A 27636-nucleotide genomic window follows, 5' to 3' on the forward strand; every position below is an offset into this window, starting at 1 on the left:
GGATTTCTACTTGTTGGTCACCGAAAACTGCGACTGATTTAAACCAGGAAGTGTATAAAACTACAGTGCCTGTCACAACGCCTTGTTTCCCTTTTCCCCTCTCAGAACTTAAGGGTAGATTCAGAAAGAATGTTCCCAATGGCGGGGGAGTCCAGAACTAGGGGTCGAAGTTTGAGGATAAGGGATAAACCTTTTTTGAACTGAGGTGAGGAGAAATTTCTTCACCCAGGGGATGGTGAATGTGGGGAATTCACTATCACTGAATGTAACTGAGGGCAAAACGTCTGATTTCAGGAAGAAATTAGATATAGCTCTTGGGGCTAAAGGGATCAAAGGACATGGAGGGAGGTGGGGATCAGGATATCGAATTCGATAATTGGCCATGATCAAAATGAAAGACCCGAATGGCCTACTCCTGCTTCTAGTTTCTATGTTTCTATAAAGTTTTGTTTTTGATCAGCACCAGTGCGCTAAGATCAGGACAGGAAAGAGGATGCCTGCAGGAGAAGCAACAAAAAGGAGTTCATGGAAAATGCCATCCATAGCTCCGTAACACTGGAAACAACAAAGGGCACAGCAACCCCAAAGTGAAGAGGGCAGAGATGCCCAGTGCACCCAGCTCCAGGAAGCAGCAACTTCCTCGAGGAGAACAGAGTGGGAACATAGCACCAACAGATAACATCAAACATCCCCTCTGGCATGGCTCCTGGATGTCTCAAGGGAAGAACATCACTATCAGGGTAGACCAAGGTAGCTTTCTCAGCGCAACAATAATGAAACTGTTTATGGACACTATGGGCATGTGGGGACACCCAAGGGCCAGATGTATGGCAGAAAATTGATAAGCAACACAGTTTTAATGGGTCTAAAGATTGCCTTCATTGACATGTATCACGTTAAGTGTACCAAATAATGGGTTTCGACATTGGGGTATCTTATGAAGATCAAAGCTGACCTGCTGTTTCTGCAGGAGTGTGGAATACTGTACCTCACCACTGTAACCAATAGACAACAGTCACCATGGTGATTCCACAGGTATCGAACTAGTCAAGAGGAGATTATAGCCATTCCTCTAGTCTTCATGTTCTGCGGTGGGGAGACAACTTCACCCTAACAGGCATGGAGTGTGGCGACTAAGGGATTTTCATAGTAACTTCATTGCAATATTAATGTAAGCCTTCTTGTGACTAATAAATAAACTTATCTCTGAAATCTCTCCATCATAGAAGATATACAAAAGCGCTCCAAGGTAGTTAATCAATGCGTATATCCTGGCGAATATTGAGTCTGGCCAATGCTTCAGTCAAATTGACCATGCCATCCCACCTGTCCCTTATGGAAAAGTTTGTGCAGAAAAACAGCTTTAACCATGTCCATCAGGCAGTGGTCAACAAGTAACATCCTCAAGGGCCTGTGGGAAAAGGTGGATCCTGTCAGACGATTCTCTGAATAGATGGTTAAATTCATATGGCAAAATATTTCATCACCAGAACTTTCAAACAAACTCCAAGGCATAGCTTGGCTGGCAGTGAGAGGGGCCCTCCATGCCAAATTTTCCCTGCATTCCAGGGTCTCATCACCTCTGCAATGAGGAAGAGGTTGTCAGTTAGCTCCTAGAATGTGCCCTTTCAAATAAGCTTTGGAAAGAAATGCAGTGTCTTTTGTGAAGATACACCCCAAGCAGTTCTGTAAACCAGTATGGGCTGTTATTAGCAATGCACGCCAAGATAAATGCTACTGGAGGACTAACAACTTTTTGGTCTCAGGGAAAGTTGCTGATCTTCCAGTGTAAACAGCTGTCAAAGACTGAGTCTTGCGGACTGATACTTTCCAACTACATGCTCGGGGTCACAATAAAGGTTGGGGCAGACACCACAAAAGGTAAATGGGGAAATGCCACTGTCTTCTGCTGTTCTGCTGTTATCTACTGAGGGGCCGGACCATGTAAAACCACTCATGCTGTATGTTTCCGTGAAGTAAATATTGGGAATATAACCTGTAAGTGTAGTGAGGTACCTCAGAATGCCACATAATGCATGGAAAGATATGATTTGTTTTGGACTTTTACATCATATTAAATCTGAACTATTATATACTGGACCTTTTCAAATTTTATAGAGTATCCATTTGGGAAAAAAAAGTCAATGCACTAAAATGTTAAAGATTTAGAACACAACAAAACTGAAGCAGCAAGATCATATCCCATTACTCTGTGATACTTTGTTTTACTTTAGCAATAAAATTCATCTGATTTGAATTTCAAAATTCTAATCTCACTAGAACATAGGCTCATTTGAAACTCCTTCCATGCTTCATTCTTCCACAGAGCTGCCAAACATGCATCTCTTTCCTCATATTATGTATAAAAATACAAAAATATCCCATCTGCTACATATAGCATTGTCTTTATAGGAACTAAACACATAGCTAAACATGCATACCTGCAGATTTCAAGAGGGTGGTTAGAGATCCCAAGTACAAAATACTTGACCACGACTTATAAAATGGGCAGAGAATTGAAAGTTCAGATTTAATTTGTGGGTGGTGCTGTCCCAGATGTGGACTATGTGTAATTCCAGGCACACACCAATGTGGATTGGCTCTTAACAGTCCCCCAAAATGTAGCAAACAGCTATGCAAAAGTCTAATGGGTGGCATAGTGGTTCGCACTGTTGTCTCACAGTGCCAGGGACCCAGGTTTGATTCCCAGCTTGGGTCTGTACGAACTCTGCATATTCTCCCCATGTTTGTGGGGGTTTCCTCTGGCTGCTCCAGATTCCTCCCACAGTCTGAAAGACGTGCTGGTCAGATGCATTTGCCATGCTAAATTCTCCTTCAGTGTACCCGAACAGGCATTGAGTGTGGCAATTAGGCGATTTTCACAGTAACTTCATTGCAGTGTTAATGTAAGCCTACTTGTGACAATGATAAATAAACTTAACAAAACTTAAATAAACTAAAACTTAAAACAGAAAAGCAGGATAAGCCACCAGGCATCAGTCAAGGCACCAGACATGACAAAGGTCAACCCAATACTGTATGTTCAACAAAATCCTTCTGAATAATATCTGGAGACTTGAGCCAAAACAGGAAGTGGTGCTGAGGATAGTCAGGGCAAAGGATGTACTATGGGTGGAGAATTTGAGTGTTCATTAACAAGAATGGCTCAAAAGTACCACTATGACTAAGGCTAGCTGAATCCTGTAGGATACAGCTGCCAGACTAGCAATTACTGAGAGAACCAATCTACCTGTTGCAGATGCATATGTTCGTGACAACATTGGTAGGAATGCAAGCGCACAGTCAACTGTAATGATTCCAGCTGATGTTACTACTGGACATGTCAGATCCCGGGTGGAATCCAGCTTGACCTGTCTTTTGTTTAGGTACATGGAGGGCAGCTACTGGCCAGAATCACAGGAGTCAGCAGGTGAACTTTTAACAAAAGAACAGAACATTTATTAAACAAGAAAAGATTAACTATATTACACTATTGCTTCACTCTTAACTGTACCTTTACAGCTAGATAGATTCCTAAAGATAACACAAGTTATAAAATCTACCTTATACTCACAACAAGTACGAAGTCCATGCAAACAAATAGGTGAACTGTGGTCAGATACCACACTCTGAAATGCAAAGCAACTTCTACAGGTTTCTGATCAACTCCCCACGCAGCACCACCACCCCCCCCCCACCCCGCCCCAGCACTTGTCACATTGAGAGCAAACTGGTATCACAGAAGCCTAGTTTTTTAACTTTGCTGAAGTTCAAAGGACCTATCTCACACATGTAGTGGGTGAAGGACAAGTACTGCCCAAGCTGCAAAGGTATAAGCTGTAGCACAGTCCCCCATTCCCTCAATGAAACAGCAAATCATGAGGTTCTTTGGAATATGTGGATTTTACTGCAAGTTTGTCTCAAACGTCAGCACAGCGACTGATAGACCTACCACAGAGAAAGGAAAACAAAGGTTGTATTGATTAAGAAATGACAGCCAGCTTCTGAAAGCCTGAAGGCTATTTTAACAGTTGAGTCTATAGTTGCAGCTCTGAACTTTAACCAAATATTTAAAGTAACCATTGATACAACTGACATTGGGGTAGAAATGCAATGAAAGAAATGCAATGTAAACACAATGTAAAAATTGCTGTCATCTCCTGTGGTTGCAGAGATAATGGAGGCTGATTACCACCTCATGAGAAATCATCTCCTGTGAGTTATATCCCAGGATGTGGATTTGAGTTGGAAGAAAGCAGTTCTGAGCAAAAGACATGTTTGTTTTTTTTTCCCCCACCCAGGAATATATAAGAAAAAGGATTAAAAACCAACTGCAATCCTGGTCTCTTTGAGCTCATCTTGTGTTTTGGTTCTACTATACGAGTGTATGCTGTGAAAGTCACAGCTGAAGATCATCCACCAGGCATCCCCGCGCTTGGAGATAAAAATGTCTCTCCCTCTCCAATTGCTGGAAGCAAGTCACAAGTCAGCAAAGTCATAGTTGAAAAGGAAACAGGTGAACTCCTTTCAGCTAACCTGCAGAACCAAGAATCACCAAACTAACTGCTCAACTGCCAAAGTCAGTGCCACCGGAATCACCCAATTTAACAACTGCAACATTTCACCAGCTACTCCTCACAGACAAGCCAAGGATTGATTCATGTATTTTTTTTTAACTTTTATTTATGGACTCACTTCTTGTTTTTCATCTTGTGTTTGTGTGTTTCATTTTTATTATTTTTTTCTTGCGTTTTAGTAACTAATAAATTTTTTATTTAACTCAAGAGAGCCTGGTTAAATTGGCTCCTTTTAATATCATTTGGGGGCAGCATGGTGGCACAGTGGATAGCACTGCTGTCTCACAGCACTAGGGATTTGGGTTCAATTCTGGCCTCAGGTTACTATGTGGACTTTACACGTTCTCCCCGTACCTGCATGGATTTCCTTCTGGTGCTCTGATTTCCTCCTGCTGACCAAAAATGTGCAGGTTAGGGTGATTGGCCACAAAAAATTGCCTTTTAGTATCAGAGGGACTATCAGGGTATATATGTGGGATTATGGGGATAGGGTTTGAGATTATTGTCACTGCAAGCTCGATGGGCTGATTGGCCTCCTTCTGCACTGTAGGGATTCTATGATTTGGAATGACAAAAGGAGGGAAAGGATCCTTTTTTAATCTCCTTGTTACCAACCGAGGGTGCTAAACATTGATTGGGTGACAGTTCATCCCTCCTCAACAAGGAGCTTAACAATTTGGGGGTCCAATTTCTAGTCCAGAATCATAACAAATTGGGGGAGCTCACATGGTGACGGGCATTACAACTGCTGCCTCGGTTTTAGAAAATAATTAGCATATTGAACCTCAAACCTCTTTCTAGTCCCCTGTGGCCTCTGTTGCTAAGCAACAGCCCAGTTTTTATGCTCTGTGTTTGCTTAAACTTCCCTTCAAGGAAAACCTAATTAAAAATGCACGTTCCCTGCTCTGATGAAATTGATCGAGCTGTTGGATTCAATTCACTGAGTTCACATTGACAGACGAACTCAGGGTCTTCTTGGTACAAAGGTGGATTGCACCTGTCCTCTTCCATCATCACAGGTTGTAGGCCAATTGCGGCTTCGCTGGGGCCCTTCTCCAGATGTCTGTTTTTATCCCTTTCTCCAAGCCTTTCTGGAATGTTTTCTGGCTTTCAGCCAATGCAGTCACAGGGCAGGTGTCACAGCATCCAATGAGGGTTAGGCCAGGTCACGAAAGTGTCTATTTCTTGGGTGTAACTGACAGACCTATATCCCCCTTCTAAATTTTACACATTAGTGTCAGAGGTATGCTTGCATTATCACTGCAATGAAGTTACTGTGAAAATCCCCTAGTTGCCACACTCCAACTCCTGTTCGGATACACTGAGGGAGAATTTAGCATTGCAAGTGCACCTAACCAGCACGTCTTTCAGACTGTGGGAAAAAGCTGGAGCAGCCAGAGGAAACCCATGCATACACAGGGAAAATATGCAAACTCTGCACAAGATATGGTTCCAAGGAATCTGGCTGAAACTAAGGAATATACAAACATCATGTCTTCTATTCTGCTACCTGAGTACCTTTTGATGGATTTCGGGCCATAACGACTCTTCCATTGTTAAGGTTGAGCACTTCTATTCAATATGTAGGACAAGTCTGGGCTGGTCCCTGTTGACTTTTGACATGTTGTAATCTTGGCCCATTTGCATTCCGTCAGGCCTTGCTTGCAGAAGCTGTTTAGTTGTGTTTAATTTAGTGTTCAATTCTATGTTGGGTCTAGTTGCTTAGGCCATTGGCCACTTGGCCACATTTCCAGAGTGCAGTGCCCAGAATTAGAGACAATGCTCTCATTGAGGCTAAACCCCTGTTTTATAATGGTAAAGTACATCATAATTTCCTTGCTTTCATATTTTATGTCTCTATTTATAAAACCTAGGATCCCATTTATCTTTTTTAAAAACACTTCCTCAACGTGCCCTGCTTCCTTCAATGATTTGTGCAGATCAACCTTAGGATTTGCTGTTTCTGCACCTCTTTTAGAATTGTACCCTTCAGTTTATAATGCCTTACCTCATTCTGCCTCCAAAAATGTAGCACTTTGTACTTCTCTGCATTATATTTCATCTGCCATCTGCTCATCATGTGCTCTCTTACATTACTGTGTGGGTGCGGTGTAAGGGTCTATATGTGCCAGACCCTTACACCGCACCCCCAAGTCTTTATCTAATACATTTTAAATGATTCACAGAATCATAGAATCACTACAATGCAGAAGGAGGCCATTTGGCCCATCAAGTCTGCACTGTCTCTCTGACCTAGGTCCACCATTCCACCCTATCTCTGCAACCCTACACATTTCCCATGAGTAATCCATCTAATCTACACAACTTGGGATATGAAGGGTCAATTGTTTAGCATGGCCAATCCAACTAACCTGCATACTCTTGGACTGTGGGAGAAAACCGGAGCACCTGAAGGAAGCCTATGCAGACATGGCGAGAACATGCAAACTCCACATAGACAGTCACCCAAGGCCAATTGAAGCTGGGTCCCTGACACTGTGAGGCAGCGAGGCTAATCATTGTGGTGCCCTAAATTTATAGTGTACACTATGTTTTGTATTGTTATTACTATCACATTGTCATTTGCCATCTTATCCCTTCACGTCCTTGAATTCGAAGGTTCAGGTGGTCTGAAGACCATAAAACCCTTCCATATTTAACTTGCACTAATATCAGAGGAGTGGTGTCACTGCTGGTTCTTTCTGTAGGTTTGGAGGATGTTTTAGCATCTGTTCCTCGCAACCTCCCCATTGCACATTGAGGACAAGCAGTCTATCGATGAGGTGGAGACTCTTGTTTCTCCCAGCTGTGTTTCCTGTAGTGCCAGTCGGGTAGGAATAAGATTGGTCCTCATCTTTTCCAATAACAGTACCTTTTCTGTCAGTGTGTTTAAACCACACCTTGTCACCTTTCTATAATTGTGACAAGTGTTCGGTATAGTGCCTAGTGGAAGCCTACTTCTGCCTGCTTACTATGATGTCCTGGTAGTCCTTGGTTATCAGCATTGGTGTGAGTTTTTTTGGGCAGAATTGGGGGTTGTATCTTGAGTTTCCTGCCCATCATCGAATAAGGACAGATCTCATAGGAAAAGCATGGGCCTGTATGTGAGCGGTGCTGTGGGCAAGTCCTCATTCTTTTTCTGGGAGGACTTTTACTTTACGGGTCCCTCTTTCAGCCTCCCCATTTGACCGTAAGCATCTCCCATAGAGCTGGTGCAGTGGTGAAAGCTGGATGTGGTGGTAATGTACGCAAAGTACTCATTTGTAAATTGTGGCCTTATGCTTTGTAGTAGGCCTATTCCTGCTCCTAATTCATACATTTGTGCCCAGGTCCAGAATGATATGGCTCACAAAGAAAGCAAAATGTTTGACTTCACTTAAGAAGAATGCCTTTGTGTCTTCTGGGCTTGCCGTCTCAACTTTGTGGGTAACTTTAATGCATATTTGGACAGCACAGTGGTTAGTACTGCTGCCTCACACTGCCAGGGATCAGGTTCAATTTCCAGCCAAGAGTGACTATTTACGCGGAGTTTGCACATTGTCCCTATGTGTGTGTGGGTTTCCACCGGGTGCTCTTTTGTTCTCACACTCCAAAGACGCATGGGCTTCATTGATTAGCTGTGCTAAATTGCCCCTTAGAGTCAGGGGAACTGGAATAGTAAATATGTAGAGTTATGGGGCAGGCCCTAGGTATGATTGTTGTTGGTGCAGGTTCAATGGGCTGAATGGCTTCCTTCTGCACCATTGGAATTTTATGATTTCAGAGTTTTTGCCTTGCACTGTTTTCCATGGCATCCAATCCTATTGTATTGAAAGCTTTGGGCTGAACTCGCAAGGCATTGATCTCATCCGAGGGAGCACTTCATTTTATATTGTTCCATTGATCACTCTGCTAGCCAGATAAGGTATTGCTCTTCTTCATGTCAAGTGTCCTTATGTCATTGTTGTTTAACTAGCTGGATTAGGATTGACCTCTGCATGAACCACAATTTATTCTCTCCTCTCAAAATGATCTTGTGCGGCTCTTGAAGTTCTGACTGTCTAACTATCAGGTTGGTTTTTCCAGAGTTAGATCTTGCTTTGCCTGCAGGAGACAAAAGGGTGTGTCATCCAGTACTCCTATCATTCTTCTGTCTTTGATGTGTTGTGATTTCAAAATATCCGTACTTGCAACCTTCTGCCATCCTGTACAGATCATTGATGAATGAATCAACAGGATTTCCTGGCCATTGGATTTAGCTCTTTCAAGTATTTTATTACTTCATAGATTAAAATAAATGTCAAATGATTTTAATGGCCAGAACTCTACTACCTCGCCCACCTCAGAATCGGGTCCAACAACAGAAATCTCCATTGACCTCGGGTGGGAGTTTCCAGTCTCGCTCCAGCGAGGCCATAAAATCCTGCCCTGTGCCTCTTTGAATTTTGTAGATGATTCATTAATTCCTTCTTGCATTAATGCAATGCACAGTCAGATCTATAGAGTAAGGCAGCATGTTCATCTGCTCTTCTGACTTTTTATTTAAACATGAAGCAATGCTGTACTTTAAGAATCCTTTCCTCCAAAGTCCTCAATTTTGCACTTGATCTGGGCCTTGGATCACAGTCTGAACTGACTCGGAATTTTGATCCATGTTCAAAATTTTAAAAGTGTATGTTCTGCTTTAAGAGCTGTCTGACTTTTAAGAGGGCATCACTGTTCACTCAAAGACAGAGATTGCCCACACTTGTCGGGTTTGGTGGGCTCTGCAGCAATGGCAATGGCACTCAGTTTGAATTTATTTTAACAGTGGCCGCCTACAAACTCTTGTTCTGCATTTTACTTTTTGCCTTGCGAGTCAGTCAAATTCTAAATTCTACTTGCTTTTTACTAAATTGCACATCCATGATGTTCCCAAAATATTTAGTAATTCTTCCTTTTTTTCCCCATTTCTGGTAAGTGCAGATGCCACATGTTTGAAGAGTTGACTACTGGAACTATTTAAAATATACAGTGAAGGAAACATGCTAGGAGCTGTATCCATGCAGCTATGTTCATGTGGCTCTGTCCAATACCACACTAACTCAAGGGCGTAGGTCATATGCCCTTTTACATCATTGTGTAGGTGGTACTGTATGCAGTCTCACATTAACCCATTTGTGCCATACCTTTATACCACAGTTTTAAAACTACTCTGTAATTAATAGCATTTAAACTATTAGTCAACAGCTGTCGCAGATACAGATAAAACACTACTCTGTAATTAATAGCTGTTGAACTATTAGTCAAACTTCCCATGCTGAACTCCTTAATAGTTAAGGTATATGCAGCTCATTAGCAAAAAAAAACTTACAAAGCTTTCTACTATTTATTTTTTGGGGATACCTTAACCACTGGTAATTTAATTTGATTTATTATTATTGTCACCATGTATTGGTATGGAGTGATAAATATTGTTTCTGGCACACTATACAGATAAAACATACTGTTCATGGGGAGAAGGAAAGGAGAGGGTGCAGAATATAGTGTTACAGTCACAGCTAGGATGTAGAGAAAGATCAACTTAATAGGTGGGTCCATTCCAAAATATGATGGCAGCAGGGAAGAAGCTGTTTTAGAGTTGGCTGGTATGTGATCTCAGACTTTTGTATCTTTTTGCTAACATGGTCATAGATGTGCCATCAGATCTATGCCAGCAAGCTGAATGAATGGAGTAGAAGAATGAAGCAGGTTGGATGGCACGGTGGCACAGTGGTTAGCACTGCTGCCTCCAGCTCAAGGGACCTGGATTCAATTCCCGGGTCACTGTCAGTACAGAGCCTGCACATTCTCCCAGTGTCTGCATGGGTTTCCTCCGGGTGCTCCGGTTTCTTCCCTCTGTCTGAAAGACATGCTGGTTAGGTGCATTGGTCACGCGGAGTTCTCCCTCAGTGTGTCCGCACAGGCATCGGAGTGTGCAAATAGGGGATTTACACAGTAACTTCATTGCAATGTTAATGTCAGCATACTAGTGACACTAATAAATACATTTCAACTTACTATTTTCACATGTATTGAGAAACAGTGAAAAGTATTGTTTCTTGTGTGATATGCAGACAAAATATACCGTTTACAGAGTTCATAGGGGAGGAGAGGAGAGAGTGTAGAATGTAATGTTACAGCCATAGCTAGGGTGTAGAAAAAGGTCAGCTCAATATATGGTAGGTCTATTCAAAAGTCTGATGACAGCAGGGAAGGAGCTGTTCTGGAGCTAGCTGGTCTGTGATCTCAAACTTTTGTATCTTTTTGCTAACATGATCATAGATGTGCCATCAGATCTATGCCAGCAAGTTGAACGAATGGAGTAGCAGAATGAAGCAGGCCGGACGGCACGGTGGCACCGTGGTTAGCACTGCTGCCTCACAGCTCAAGGGACCTGGTGAAGAGGCTGTTCTGGAGTTGGTTAGTGCGTGTCAGGCTTTTGTATCTTTTTTGCTAACCTGAACATAGATATGCCACCAGGCTTATGGCAGCAAGCTGAATGAATGGAGTCGGCTGGAAGTGCCAATGCTGTGCTGAGCATGCCCCACAGGTAAGTGACTCTGCCCAGGGGCACTCTGGGATTTGTAGTTCTCCTCCCGGCGGGCGGACTACATCTCCCGGCAGGCTGTGCTGTGACCGGACGTGGTGAGACAGGCGGCCGGAGGCTGCGGTGGGATTTACTGATGAGCTCTCCGTACCTGCGGCCATAGCACCCAGCGGGAGGGATGGCGGCTGTGGCAGGGGCCGGGAGTTGCGCTGTTAACCTCGTGGCGGTGGTGGTCGCCGTCTTACTGGCGGCTCGTTGCAGCAGGTGCGACTGGCTGCTGGCGGACGGTCAAGCCGGGGCCGGGCAGGTAGCGGCTGGAGCTGCGGCACTGCCATCGCCTCACCTGGACCAGCCCAAGAGCAGTCAGCAGCGGGATGCTCTTCCGTCCCAGCCGGACCCTAAACCTGCCAGCGGCCACACATCTGCCCAAGGTGGCGGCTCAGCATCCAAAGGACACGCAGACAGGTGAGGCAGAAAATGGACAATAAGGCCCCAAAGTGGCTGCTGCCAGGAGGGTGGTTAAACTCCTCCAACTTGTATTTTGTTGTGGTTTGTAAAATCATTCACAGTCTTTTAAAGCAAGCTGTAAGAAGCAGAACCAAAACTTTTTCACGACTTTTAAAGATGTTTTGCGATGCTTTTGCATATTTTAAACATGAATGCAAAGTGACTTAGTAGAGTGGCAGTTAACATCGGGGCAGCACGGTGACACGATGGTTAATGCTGTCTCTCAGTGCCAGGAACCTGGGTTCAATTCTGGCCTTGGGTGATATGGAGTTTGTATGTTCTCCTCATGTCTGCGTGCGATTCCTCTGGGTGCTCCAGTTTCCTTCCACAGTGCAAAGATGTGCAGGTTAGTTTGATCAGTCATGCTATATTGTCCCTTAGTGTCAAGAGGATTGGCAGGGTAAATATGTGGGGGCTGCGGGAACAGGGCCTGTGTGGGATTGTTGTCACTGCAGGCTCAATGGGCCCAATAGCTGTCTTCTGCACTGTAGGAACTTTGGTTCACTGGTTTCAAAATAAATTACTGAACAATGCTTGGTTTATTCGTATTGAATTGGTGACCAGACCATTTATATACTTCTAACGTGCTCCTTCACTGCTTTCAAATTTTAATTTTTGTACAGGAATGCTAGTAATCTGTTGAAGAATTATTCATTCACTATAACAGTGCAGTGTTGTGAAGACTTCAAAGTCTGACATGAATACTGTCAGCAACTCTTGTACAGACTTAAGTCAGCTGAGAACCACTGGGTTGAACCACTGCTTTGTCGGTGGCAAGGTGGCACAATTGTTAGCATCGTTGCCTCATAGCGCCAGGAACCAGGGTTTGGTTCCTGGCTTGGGTCACTGTCTTGAGTGGAGTTTGTATGTTCTTCCTGTGATGTGTGGGTTTTCTCCAGGTGCTCTCGTTTCCTCCCAGAGTCTAAAGATGCGTGGGTTAGGTTGATTCGCCATGCTAAATTGGCCTTAGTTTTGTGGGGAAAATTAGCAAGGTAAATATATGGAGTTACGAGGATAAGGTGGGATGGCTGTCAGTAGAGGCCCAATGGGCTGAATGGATTCCTCCTGTACTATATAGGGATTCTATGAAGTCTTCAGTCATACTTTCTAATTTGGGAATTTTGTTCTCAATACCGAAGATCCTGGCATGAAATTGTCTTGATGTATATTAGGACAAGACCTATTGCTGACTTTTTCTTGGCAATGCAGTGCAATTTATTGAAGGTGCTGCTATTTGAATAGGATGACACGTCACTTGGTTACACCCAGAGATACAACAGTACTCTGAATTTTTTTAACTGCCTCCATTTTACCAAGTAATATTGCTTTGGATTGACAGGATTGTAAAACTAAGTAGCATGCTATCCTCTGAGTCATAAGGTTCTCTGTTCGGGCCCCACTCCAGGAAGTAGAAATTTCAGAGTAGCACTTCATTGCTGAATGGACACAGTACTGCTCTGTCAATGCAGATAAGATGTTAAACCAAGAGTCTGTCTTTCTGGTTGGTGAATGTAAAAGATCCTAAGACACTCCAAAGATTAGGGAAATCTCTCATCCCTCAACCAACTGAAAATTGATTACCTGCCCATGTATTTTATTGCTCTTCATGGAACCCGTCTCTATACAAACTGACTGCCATTTTTCCTACATTGCAATGATAAGCACATAGCAAGATTACTTTGACAGCAAAAGCATTTTGTTGCCTCCTAAGACCATGTAAGATGCTATGTACACTCAAGTCCTTTCTTCAGTCATCAATTAATAAGTCCAATAAAAGCAATGTCGTAGTTTTTCAAATAGATTCTGTACATTCTGACCTATACCAGGCCATTGTGATTTATTTGGCTGGTACAAATACCTGGGAACTATTATATTACATATCATTTGTCAAACCCTTCCAGCAAATGTTTCAATAGATGTTCATCGCTTGAACTTGCTGATATAATTATCCACTACTGATGGCAGTGCATTCCATGCATATGTCACCCACTGAGTAAAGTTGCAAAATCTAACTTGACTCTCCAACCTCTCCTTGAAGTCATTACTTCTTATAGAATTGACGTAACTAAACCAGTCTGGAATTTAAATAAGCCATGGCTGATCCGTAGCTTTTAGTCCACTTGCCAGGCTTTGTTTCATATTACTTGACATTCTCTTAATCTATGAATTAAAAATGTAAATCGATCCAGAATCCTCTCAGTGGAGGAAAACATGACATCCTTTGTGCAAAAGTCCTTCCTGATTTCACTCCTAAATGACTAGCTCTAATTGTATGATTGTATCTTCTTGTTCTGGATCCCCCCAGTAGGACAAATACAGAAGGTGAATCTTCCAACCTTCCCTTCCTCAATCTCTTGTTGTTCGCTACTTTAAGGCCTCACTCTTTTTGACCTTCCTCCCAAGTGGAAGAGGCCTTCACCCCATCTGGGCACAGCTTTTCTCATAGGCCTTCAATATAAGGGAAAAAGTTAGGCCCACTCAAACTGAAAATAACGTACATCCTGGAAGGACTCTGGCATTCACTAGTGAACCCAGACTCTTGGCCCTAATCCCCTTCTAGTGCTTTAGGACAAAGAGATGCACGCCTTTACCTCATTGACACAAGATCTGGGATTCGGTGGCAACTGAAACACACAAGTCAGACATGAGCAGTAGCTGAGAAGCATCAGAGCTTTCCTCAGAGTTGTCAACATCTTCCTGCATTGATCGGCTAAGCATGCCCAAATGCTCCCCAGGCCTTGCACCCAGATGAGATGGGTGGTTACAAAGGTCTTGTGGGGCGGAAGCGGGGGGGAGAGGAAGAGGAGGAGGAGTGCTTGTAGAGCTGTTGGACAACATTGATGGTTTTATTGTGCGAAGCGGGGAACCATTACGGCATCCCTGATCCTCTTGCCCATGCAAACCCTCACCTAGCCTCCATCTTGTAGCTTCTCTTCAGCCTCTCCATACGCTTCCTACTGGACATCTTCCTCATCGGAGGAAGCGTTTAGCTCTTCCTGGGGGAAGCACCTGCTGCTACGCTAAGTTATGCAGCTCTTAGCAAATAGTTATGATGTAGGACACTCTCTGGCAACTGTACTGCAGGGCCCCACCAGACCTGTCAAGCAGAGAAACATATCTGAAGCAAGCTGATGAACCGCTCGATCGCAGACCAGGTGACACTGTGAACCTCCTTGTCGCATGGCTCTACCTCAGGCCTCTGCACTGGCATCATCAACCAAGACCTCAGTGGGTATCACTTGACACCGAAGAGCCATGTCTGCGGCCTGGGGTGGATATTGAATATCACAGGGATGTATGACTGCCCAAGGATAAAGCTATCATGCACACTCTCTGGATAATGTGTACACGTGTGCACAATCCTCACCTGGTAGCCACACAGCAGCTGGACATTAAGGGAGTGGAATATCTTCCTGTTAATATATGGGACTACTTGATGCCTTGGGATGCATAGTACCACAAGTGCCATCGATGATCCTCCTGCACCTGTGGCACACCGGTTTTTGTGACAAATCCCACAGCCCTTGTGTCCTGATGGGCCTCGTTCAGCCCCTCACCCCTCCCCGGCTTATACTGCAGCCAGCCTATAATCCTGGCCTGCGCATTCTGGCCTCCTGGCTGCTTATAGTTGCTGGAGTCTATGCTTATCTAGCACAGTTATAAGCAGAATTACTAACTCCACTGGTTCCATCCCAAAACATCTCGGAAAGCTGCAAGAGATGAGATAGTTTGGTATCCCAGACAGTTAGCTTTGGACCCTACCAAAATCCTTTGTCTTCCTGGTCCTGGAAGCAGCCAGTCCTACATCTGATCCAGTGGCTGTCACTGACTTGCATCCCTTTGAACTTTATCGCTTGACCGACCCCAATCAATGTCTTCGCCCCTTCAGAGTCAGTGTAGCTTTCCATCTGGTTGTTTCCTCCCTTAATCTCTTCATCACTGAGGATCTGACAGGCTGTTTCAATGGTCTCCCATTCCTCATGGGCAGGGTCAATTGGATGTCTACGTATAACTTGAGGGCTAATGGCAGGCGCTGGGATCCAGCGACTATGCTCACATGTTCCCTGTCGATTCCCTGTACTCAAACATCAACCTTGAAACGTGAGCTTTCACCCGTATCCTCAACTTTGAGACTGTGGGCAGCTGACATAGTTAAGGCCAATTTGTTTAAACATGAGTTTCAGGAATGTTAAAGGGCACAAATACTCAATTATTCTCTGAACCAGGGTTAGGAAAGGTTAATGGGCACCATTCTTTCTTGGGCTGCACCATTCTGACACTTCATTGCTGTTATACCTTTATACTTAAGATTCCTGGACAGCCACTACATGATTTCAAAATGCTTGCCAATGCCTGGTTCCCCAATTTAAAAAGTGGCAGTAAGTTGTGCCCATGTAACATCATGCTGATGGACAAGAAGATTCATTGGTGCCTGAAGATTTGACTGTAACCTCATTAAAGCCATTGAAATGCATTCACATCTGATTTTCACACCTTCCTGGGCATGAACCTGATAGCGTCATCAGAGAGGGCCTGGAAGATCACGATCAGAGATTTCGCTGGCACAACCTCATTTCTGGCCTGTTGCGATATTTTGCGGCCATGATGGAATTTGTGCCTGCGACTAATGGGCCCACAAAATCATGCCCCTTGAATAAAGTTTCCTCGAAATTACATTACATAATTGAGCAAATTTGCACATTAGCTGGTTCCGTGAAGGTGCTTCCTTTTGGGTTGTTTGCCAAAATGTGTAAACATGAACATTAGGTAATAAAGTGAAGTGAATGATGCAATTAGAAGTAAAGGCAAATGTTAAGATAGCTTTGTTATTCATCAGATTATTGTTGCTTTCAATGTTACATTCAATGTTTGCAGAATTGAAACCACAATGATTGCATTGTCAAAGTACTAAAAGTCTTTGAGATCACATTGCACAATTTCACTTTGGTAACTGTTCATATTGCTGGCAATTACAATATCTCCATTGTATGAAGTTCAGATGTAAAGAGCTAACTTTTGAAAGGCAGAAAATTAGGTGGGTTTTGGATGTAACATTTGACCTAATGGGTCAGTGTGAGGAAATAAACAAATTGTTTAGTATTTTCCGGGTAGTTTTTCCTATCTCAGTATTTCAGCCTATTAGCATAGTTACATACAAAAATAGAAAATAGGAGCAGAATGAGGCCATTTGACCCTTTGCACCCCATCTGCCATTCATTATGATCATGGCGATCATCCAACTCAGTTGCTTGATCCTGCCTACCCCCATCCCATATCCTTTGATTTCCATTGCCCCAGTTGCTGTATCTAGCTCCATCTTGAAAAGATTAAAGGTTTCGGGATCAGCTGCTTTCTGTGGTAGCGAGTTCCATAGATTTACTGCAATCTGGGTGAAGAAATATCTCCTTTTAATCCTAAAAGGTTTACCCTTTATCCATAGATTATGATCCCTGGCTCTGGACACTCCCACCATTGGGAACATCCTTCCTGCATAGTCCAGTTATAATTTTATAGATTTCTATGAGATCCCCCCCCCCCACTCATTATTCTAAATTCTAGCGAATATAATCCTAACTAACTCAATTTCTCCTTGTACGTCAATCCTGTCATCCGAGGAATCAGTCTGATATAACGTCTGTGCGCTCCCTCTGTATCAAGAACATCATTCCTCAGATAAGAAGACCAAAACTGCACATTGTATTCCAGGTATAGCCTCACCACCAAGGCCCTGTATAAATACAGCAATGATGTATATAAATACAGCAATGACGTCACAGGTGGATAGGGTTGTGAAGAGTGCTTTTGGTACATTGGCCTTTATGAATCGGAGTATCGAGTATAAAAGTTGGAGTGTTATGGTAAGGTTATATAAGGCCTTGGTGAGGCTGAATTCAGAGTATTGTGTACAGTTTTGGTCACCTCGTTACAGGAAGGATGTAAATAAGGTCGAAAGAGTGCAGAGAAAGTTCATGAGGATGTTGCCGGGACTTGAGAAGCTGAGTTACAGAGAGAGATTGAATAGGTTAGGGCTTTATTCCCTGGAGCTTAGAAGAATGAGGGGAGATTTGATACAGGTGTATAAGATTTTGATGGGTATAGATAGAGTGAATGCAAGCAGGCTTTTTCCACTGAGGCTAGGGGAGCAAAAAACCAGAGGGCATGGGTTAAGGGTGAAAGGAGAAAAGTTTAAAGGGAATATTAGGGGGGGCTTCTTCACAGAGAGTGGTGGGAGTGTGGAATGAGCTGCCGGATAAAGTGGTAAATGCGGGGTCATTTTTAACATTTAAGGAAAACTTGGACGGGCTCATGGATGAGGGGTGTGGAGGGATATGGTCCAAGTGCAGGTCAGTGGGACGAGGCAAAAAATGGTCCAGCGCAGACAAGAAGGCCAAAAGGCCTGTTTCTGAGCTGTAATTTTCTATGGTTCTATGTGGAGATGCCAGCGTTGGACTGGGGTAAACACAGTAAGAAATCTCACAACACCAGGTTAAAGTTTATTTGGTAGCAAAAGCCACTCGGGCAAGTGGGATTTCAGTTCACAGAGCATATAAAGACACAAACTCAATTTACAAAATAATAGCTGGAATGTGAGCCTTTATAGGTAATCAAATCTTAAAGGTACAGACAGTGTGAGTGGAGAGAAGGTTAAGCACAGGTTAAAGAGATGTGTATTATTTCCAGCCAGGACAATTAATGAGATTTTGCAAACCCAGGCAAGTCGTGGGGGTTACAGATAGTGTGACGTTAACCCAAAATCCCAGTTAAGACCGTCCTCGTGTGTGGAACTTGGCTGTCAGTCTCTGCTCAGCGACTCTGCGCTGTCGAGTGTTGTGAAGACTGCCTTTGAGAACGCTTACCTGAAGATCAGAGACGAATGCTCGTGACCGCTGAAGTGTTCCCCAGCAGGAAGAGAACACTGCAGGAAAGGATGTCCGAGGTATGGGGAGACCCTGCAGATGCTGCGACAACAGATGAATGAACACTGCTCGACAATCGCTAGGCAAGAGTGTTTTGTTCCTGTTGGGGAATATCTCAGCGGTCACGGTCATTTGGCCTCTGATCTTCGGGTAAGCGTTCTCGAAGGTAGCCTTCATGACACACAGTAGTGCAGAGTCGCTGAGCAGAGACTGATAGCCAAGTTCCGCGCACGAGGACAGCCTCAACTGGGATCTTGGGTTCATGTCACACTATGTGTAACCCCCCATGACTTGTCTGGGCTTGCAAATCTCACTTACTGTCCTGGCTGGAGACAATACACATCTTTAACCTGCGCTTAATCTTCTCTCCGCTCACTTTATCTGTACCTTTAAGACTTGATTACCTGTAAAGACTTGCATTCCAGCCATTATTTTGTAAATTGAGTTTGTGTCTTTATATGCTCTGTTTGTGAACTGAAATCCCACTCACCTGACGAAGGACTAATGTTCCGAAAGCTAGTGGCTTTTGGTACCAAATGAACCTGTTGGACTTTAACCTGGTGTTGTGAGACTTCTTACTGTAAATACAGCAAGACATCCCTATTCCTGGACTCAAATCCTCTTGTTATGAGGCCAACATATTATTTGCATTCTTTACTACCTGCCTGCTTACCTTCAGCGACTGCAGTATAAGAACACCAGACCTTGTTGCATATTCCTTTCTTAATTTATAGCCATTCAAATAATCTGTCGTCCTGCTTTTGCCACCAAATTGGATAGCCTCACGTTTGTCAACATTATACTGCATTTTGCTCACTCTTTCAGCTCATCCAAATCACCCTGGAGTATTTGTGCATCTCCTCACAGCTCACCCTCCCACCCAACTTTGTATCATCTGCAAACTTGGAGATATTACATATAGTTATCCTACTAGGTAATGGTTCTTTATTGCCAACCAGAAAAGTTCAAAATTTTAAGAAGCACCTTTAAGGATGAAAGAGAGATTAAGGGAGTGAATTCCGGAGCTTAAAACCTAGATTGTTAAAAATATAGTAATCATATTGGAGAAATTGCTATCATGGATGCTCAAGAAATCAGAATTAGATGGGCGCAGATATGAGGGTTCTGGATCGAGAGATTGCTGAGAGAAGGAGGGGTGAAGACATGCCAGGGTGAATTTGAAAACAAGGATGAGTATTTTAAAATTGAGGTGTTGCTTGATCTAGAGGCAGTATAGGTCAGTGAACACAGAGGTGATGAGTGAATTGTATTCTTTGTCTATCTGGCTTATTTAGACACATTTAATTTGGGAGTCAGTTAATTGGATAAATATCCAACATTTATAAGTGACAAATGTTTGTATTGTAATCAGCGCCAAAAAATGAGCCAATTGTTTTCAAACCAATGTTGCTGTTTCATTAATTTCAGGTTGTCAAGTAACACTACAGAACAAAATGTCACCCTGCAAGCCACCTCAGTTTCTATTACCACCGTCACTACTCCAATTCCACCAACTCCACCAAAACCGATATTGCCTCTGCAGACAGGGGCTGAAGCACAACAAGAAGAACAGTCAAGTGGAATGACTATATTCTTTAGTCTGCTTATATTAGGTTTGTCACAATGCATAAGACTAACGTGTTCTGAATTTTCATTTCATGTTTTCTCTGAAGTCTTAATCATCAAACTCTCGAATAAAAGCAAAATTCTACGGGTGCTTGAAATCTGAACTAAAAACAGAAAATGCTGGATAAACTGAGCAGGTCTGGCAGCATTAGTGGAGTGAGAAACAGATAATGTTTCAATCCATATGATCCTTCTACGGAATAGTTAACTGTTTCTGCTGAGTTTATCTGGCATTTTCTGTTTTTATTAATAATCATTAAGCTATTGTCTATGATTAACCCCATTGACCCTAAACTAGTAATTTTTTTCCCTGCTGTCAAACTAATGCCGAGAGAAATGTTGATGTTTAGTAATAAAGCTCCTCAGATATCAGTAATTATACAATTATTAACTGTTTTCTTTGATCTGATATTGTCTATTCTAATTGGGCGGCCTGGTGGTACAGTGGTTAGCACTACTGCCTCACAGCGCCAGGAACCCGGGTTTCATTCCCAACTTGAGTCACTGTCTGTGCGGAGTGTGTTCATTTCCCCCCATGTCTGCATTGGTTTCCTCTGGGTGCTTTAGTTTCCCCCCTCAGTTCGAAAAAACATGCTAGTTAGGTGCATTCTCCCTCATGCTAAATTCTTCCTCAGTGTACCCAAACAGACGCTGGAGTGTGGTGACTAGGAGATTTTCACAGTGACTTTTTTGCAGTGTTAATGTAAGCGTACTTGTGACTAACAAAAAAACTTTACTTTTACTTTTAAAAATAATGATGTAGAATGGTTTACTGCAATAGGCAAAAATTATATGTACTGAAAATTCTATCAATGCATGAATGACAGTTCTTCCAAAAGCCTCATTGTTCATTTAGAGAAGTAAATAACTCTTACAAACAATCTTTGTGATTACAAGGTTGTTTTAATTCTGGCTGGTCAAACTCTGAGAAATGATGCATTGACTTCATACCTGTAAAGAAGTTTATTTTTTCCTCTTATGTCTTTGTTAACACACTTGTCCCTTAATCACAAGGTTTAGGTTCAAGACCCACTCAAAGCTTTGAGCATTACAATCTAGGCTGCACTCAAAGGTGCTGTCTTTTGGTTGAGATGTTAAACCAAGCCACTGACTTTTCTCATTTTTATTTTGTTAGTCTCACAAATAGGCTTACATTAACACTGCAGTGAAATTACTGGGGAAATCCCCTAGTCGCCACATTCTGGCACCTGTTCGGGGACACTGAGGGAGAATTTAGCATGGCCAATCCACCGAAACAGCACATCTTTTGGAGTTGTGGGAGGAAACCGGAGCACCCAGAGGAAATCCACGCAGACACGGGAGAACATGCAGACACTGCACAGACATTCACCCAAGCCAGGAAACAAACCCAGGTCTCTGGCACTGTGAGGTAGCAGTGCTAACCACATGGACTAGTGGTTCAACAAAACAGCTTGCTGCCACCACCTGATGGGCAATTAGGGATGGGCAACAAATTGATGGTTGAGCCAGTAACATCCAAGTCCCATGAAATACTTATTTTTTAATCAGTCTTTGAGCCTGAAATGGCACAATGACCTGTGCTTATTAAAATCATCTGTTCTGTAGCATTATTACATATTTGGCACAGTTTGTTTTGTGGTTTCGGTAATGGTCTTAAGTCTTTGCTACTTGCAGATTTTCTTGGCAATTCATACAAAACTCTTAACTATTGATGTAACATTATGCTTCATAATTCTGTATCGTATTTACATAATTTAAACTGTGACAATTAATGAATGCCATTTGCTGCATATGTTATGAAGTATTGTTTTCTGAAAGGTACTGCAGTCATTGAGCAGTGTGTTGGCTGTTTAGTTCTGGATGCAGTAAATGGGCTTATTTACAAACTACTATGAAAACTAAGGAAATACCAGATAATTTCCCTTTTGAGAATTATTGAAATGTGCTGTTGTGGCATGCAGGCAGTGTTTTAGCTATATTAGGACAGTTTTGTAAACATAGGATAAAGCCTGCCACTTGCGTTTTTTTTCTAAGTCAAGTTTATTATGATTTCCTTACAAATTTAGTTAGAGACTTTTTTGGACAAAAATCAATAACAAACAGTTGTTGGTAGTTCTGTGTATCTAGTCCGATGTACTGATGGTAGTTGTGTGTATCTAGTCCAAACAAAGTCTTCATGTTTGCAGATTTGAAAAATTACAATCTATAACTTTATTATGCTTAGCATGTTGTTAACTATGTCTAAATATCAAAGTAGTGTAATTTTGCATTGTGGTTTGAGTAGTTGCTTTTGTGCAGTGAACAATTTTTGAACTTGTAGAAAGTTGATGCACTGAACAATTGAATTTTGAAAATTCTGAGGTTGGTTTTATAGGAAATACTATGTATAGGAAGTAGAGTGGACCTTTGTCCAAAAATAATGTTTACTTGAGGTGCTGAGATATTGACATATTATGTATGATGCTATTTATGCATAACTTGCATTGTATTTTAATTTCACAGCTATTTGCATCATATTGGTGCGACTGCTGATCAAGTATAAACTACATTTTCTGCCAGAAAGTGTGGCAGTTGTGTCATTAGGTAAGTGAACTGTCATTTTTTTAAAATTTAATGCATTGAACAAGATCATTTTTATTTTTTAGGATGGCATTTATATGCTTAAAGGGAGCCTTTTTTCTATAAGCTACTTGAAATTCCATAGCACGCAATAGGTGTATTTGATATTTACAATTCTTGACTTGGGCATCTTTAAATTGGAGTCCCTTCTGTGTGACCCAAGTTCTAATTGCTCTTTGAAGCCACATTCTCTTGGTACAGCCAGTGTAATTGCAATATCTTACCATTGCTAAGATTAGAAATAGTGGATCATCATGTAAAGTAACCAAACCATTAACTCTAACTTCAAAAAGACATGACCTTATCATTGCATCAAGTCAGGCAGACCTCCTATTCTGATTAGGCTGATGACCGAGATAAAAAGGAGTTTTTACCAAAAAACCCAAGTATGATCTGCTGGATATAAAAATAGTACACAGGATAAGTTTAATTAGCTATGGAAGATAGAGAATTGATGCTTCTATGAAGTCTTGACTTGTTCTATTTTAAGCATCGTAGCCCTCTGTTTTTTGATCCACTGTTGCACTATATAGTTACATAAATCTTTTTATGGTTGCTACTACTTTCATAAAATCCATTCATGTGTGTACACAAAATCAATAAAGGCAATAAATTATTTTGTTAGAATTTTCATATCTCGGCTTAAAAGGAAAGAATTGCATAACCTTCGGTGTGGTTTACCTCTTTTTGTGTTGCATGGAGAATAATCTGTGTTGAAAATAAGAGTAGACAATCTAACCATTTTTATTTTTGCCAAGAAATACCAATCCTTTCCTTAATGTCCTCTCTTCAACCTTTGATCAGAAGTGCAAATAATTTGAGTTGTACTAATGTGATGGGGAAGATCATGGGATTGTTTGGAAGGAAAGGAGAAAGAGTCATCAGTACAATTTTTTCCCCCTACTGGCTTACTGCCAAAATGTTGACACTGAGAGGTTAGTTTATAATTAAGCAATAAGAAAGTAATGACTCTTTTAAACAAAGTATCTTTTATGAACTTTGCTCAATATGCACCAACCAAAATTGTTCTCAAACAGCCTGCTTTGTTTCACAATTGCAATAAACTTCCATCTGTTTTTCACAATTTGAAGGTTTTGTGATTTGCAGTCCTACACTGCATTGGGGAACTGAGCGGTTTGAAGAAACAACATTTCACAAGCTGATTGTTCTTAACGGTGATGGATGCTGTGGCTTGTTTCTTTGTGGTTAAATAAATGCAATGGAGTAACTTCAGGGAAATGGGAATGTGGGTAATTCTTGCAAAAAATTGCACAAACAGACCAAACAGCCAACATTGTAAACTGTAAAATTCTTTGATTTGTATTTTAGTTTCCATTCCTTCGGTGAAATGTACCTCGCCAAATGCACCGCTTTACAATACAGTGATGTAAAAAAATATCTCTGCTCACTATTCTGAAGCTCTACTGCACTGGATAGCACCGTCAAAGAGGACAGAAAAGAGCAGTGTGATACTTGAATCAATAATATCCAGCCTGATATAACACCTGTTGCTTTAAAATGAACTCTCTGGAAATATTATGGTTTTATGCAAACAGAAATTGAATATCTACTTCTGGTTGTACTATATTTTAGTACTACTCCTTTGGATACCAGTTGAGAGAGTTATTGAAACCAAAAGTGTAGAAAGAGGCCATTCAATACATCGAGGCTACTCTGACGGAATATTTTAACCAGGCCCCTCTCTCAACTATCCCTGTAACACCACATGTTTACCATGTATAATCCATCTCACCTCAACCTCTTGGGACACTAAGAGGCAATTTTATCATAGCAGAGGGGAAGACGATAGCCCAGTGGTATTATGGCTAGAATATTAATCCAGAAAATTCAACTAATGTTCTGAGGACCCAGGTTTGAATCCTGTCAAAACAGATGGTGGAATTTGAATTCAATAAAAAATGTCTGGAATTAAGAATCTATCAATGACCATGGAACCGTTGTCGATTGTCGAAAAAACCCATCTGGGAAGGAAATCTGCCGTCCTTACCCGGTCTGACCTACATGCGACTCCGGAGTCACAGCAATGTGGTTAACTCTCACCTGCCCTCAGGCAACTAGAGATGGACAATAAATGCTGGCCAGCCAGTGACACCCTATCTCACAAATGAATTTTTAAAAAAACCACCTAACCAGCACATCTTTGGACTGTGGGAGGAAACCAGAGCACCCGGAGGAAACCCATGCAGACACGAGAAGAACGTTCATATTCTACAAACAGCCGCCCAAAGATGGAATTAAACCCTGGAGCTGTGAGGCTACAGTACTTGCCTCTGTGTTTTAATTGGTTTCAGATCATGTGTCCAATTTAAAACAATTTGTTAATTTATTTAAGAGGACAATTATCTAAGATGATCGTATTGCAATAATATCAATATATTGTTACCCTTTTCTTTTTTTTCTCAGGGATCTTAATGGGAGCCGTGATTAAAATTATAGAATCTCAGCACTGGGCTAACTGGAAGGTAGGTTTTCAATTGTTGTGTGATGAAACACAAAGTAGATAATTAATCCCAATCGTGAAAATCAGATCAGAATCTTTATTTTAGGATGGAATTTATGTATTTTTGTTACTTATTCATTCCTGGAAAGCTTGAATTGACACCTCTAGCAACGCTAACCAAACAAGTTGCTCAACCAAACAACACTTTTAAATGAATCACCTAAATTTGGGTAGTGGTAACTTGTGGCCACAATTTTTCACATCTTAAAGAAATTTGAAAGAGAACTTTTTTTCCCAATGTTTTTCTTTTTAAAGAACAAATGGCTGTGATTTGTAGACATGAAAATCATGCATTACACAAAATCCCATCTAGAGTTCTTGCTTGATATGTATAATATCTGTCCACTTAGCATTGGCTGGGGATTAAACAGATTCCCCGTTGTTACTCCCCCGGTCTTCTAGTTTTTCAATATCAGAAAAATAACCACGATCAGATTTTGACTTGATGTGTGAGCTACAAACCAGATTTATTAAAAGAAGATGTTAAACAATGACATACGTTCAGATTTGATTTAAAACATTTAACTTCATTTCCATGGAAATTCAGAATCAACAGAAAAGCACCACTTTGCAAATTCCTCTGTTCATAATGTGTCATTTTGGAGATTTTGTCTATTTTGTCAGTCTGGTCTATACCTGTCACAATTATTTTAGCTTAATTTGAAATCAAGAAAGCAAAATGTTCTCTTCATAGTTGTTCAACTATGCAGATATTAAAAATTGCCCCTCAACTCTACCTAGATGCGAGACATGAGGTGGTTTTTACACTTTACAAAACGCTGAAGCTTTAAATTGGTTTCAAAATGAAGCAGTGTAAAATGTCTTTTAAATGTCTCTTTGTCTTTTAGGAGGTTCACTAGGCTGATACCGGAGATCAGGGGGTTGGACTATGAAGAGAGACTAAATAGACTGGGTCTGTACTCGGAGTTTAGAAGGATGAGGGAGGATCTTATAGAGACGTATAAGATAATGAAGGGGATGGATAGGGTAGAGGTAGGGAGATTCTTCCCGCTTAGAAAGGATAGCAGGATTCGAGGGCACAGCCTCAAGATAAGGGGGTGGGGCAGTTTAGATCAGAGTTGAGGAGGAACTTCTTCACTCAAAGGCTGGTGAACCTCTGGAATTCTCTGATGTGGCGGAGGCTACCTCGCTAAATATACTTAAGTCATGGGTAGATAGGTTTTTGATAGACAAAGGAATTAAGGGTTATGGGGAGAGAGCGGGAAAGTGGAACTGATCCACTTCAGATCAGCCATGATCTTAATGAATGGCGGGGCAGGCTCGAAGGGCTAGATGGCCCACTCCTGCTCCTATTTCTTATGTTCTTATGTCTTTTACTTAATCATTATGTAATAAGCAGATGGTGTTTTCACTGAAACCTGCCCCATGCTATCCTATCCCACTCGTAGATGCCCGGATCTTCAGCAGAGATCAGATATAACCCTCACTCCTCAAAATGCACATCAGAACCTGCGAAGTCCCAACTCAGAGTACAAGGGAATTAGCTGGGAATTGAACTTAAAATGCCCTTAAATTCCCATGTTCTCCAGGGTGCTCCAGAAATTTTGACTGACTTACCAGGAAATGTTACGCCAAAAATCCTTGTCTAATTCCTGGGGAACTATGGAATCCATTTAGTGCAGAAAGAGGCCATTCAGCAATCGAGTCTACACTGACAAGAGTCCCATCCAGACCCTATCCCTGTAACCTCACACATGTACCCTGCTAATGTTCCTGACACTAAAGGACAATTAAGCATGCCGATTAACGTAACCCGCACATCATTAGACTTATGAGGCAACCGGAGCACCTGGTGGAAACTCTCTCAGGCAGGGAGAACGTACAAACTCCACACAGTGACCTGAGGCCAGAACTGAACCCAGGTGCCGTGAGGCAGCAGTCCCAAGCACTGTGCTACCATCTTGCCCCTGGCATGCCACTTGATTTTTTTTTCCCCCTTGCCAATGCACTCCAATAACAACCTGACTAGCCCCTACCACCTGAATCCACCCCCTCAATCCACTTAGATATTCCAGACCATCGTATCAAGAAGGCAGTACAGCTGTTTGGACTTGCTCTTGGCAGCAGACAACTGTGTATATTACCAATGCTGTACTGTCTTGTACTACCATTGCATTCCTCAAAACTCTCCCTGTTTGGTTTCCTGTACAGTGGTAAATTTGCTCATCCACTTTCATCGATGCATGTTGCAAGAGCCTTGAGCCTCTTGGCCAGTTGTAAAGGCTGAGAATCCTCTACTTCTACCTTCTAGGCCCCAGTACCTGCTGTCTCTTGCAGTTAAAACCTCCTTTTCTTGACCACTGACCAAACCAAAAAATT

The 27636-nt window shown here is 42.0% G+C and overlaps 1 protein-coding gene across 1 annotated transcript in view; it reads left to right on the forward strand.

The window, feature by feature from the left end:
* Nucleotides 1-11302: 11302 nt before the first annotated feature.
* Nucleotides 11303-27636, forward strand: part of slc9a8 (solute carrier family 9 member 8) — a 64494-nt gene continuing 48160 nt past the window's right edge. Inside the window, exons 1-4 of the mRNA XM_080205222.1 lie at nt 11303-11589; nt 19977-20161; nt 22659-22739; nt 25200-25258. Of these exons, the coding sequence (XP_080061348.1) occupies nt 11303-11589; nt 19977-20161; nt 22659-22739; nt 25200-25258 (612 nt within the window). The remainder of the gene's footprint in view (nt 11590-19976; nt 20162-22658; nt 22740-25199; nt 25259-27636) is intronic.

The sequence above is a fragment of the Carcharhinus amblyrhynchos genome, chromosome 16 (assembly GCF_965287045.1).
Source record: "Carcharhinus amblyrhynchos chromosome 16, sCarAmb.v2.hapA, whole genome shotgun sequence".
NCBI lineage: Eukaryota > Metazoa > Chordata > Chondrichthyes > Carcharhiniformes > Carcharhinidae > Carcharhinus > Carcharhinus amblyrhynchos.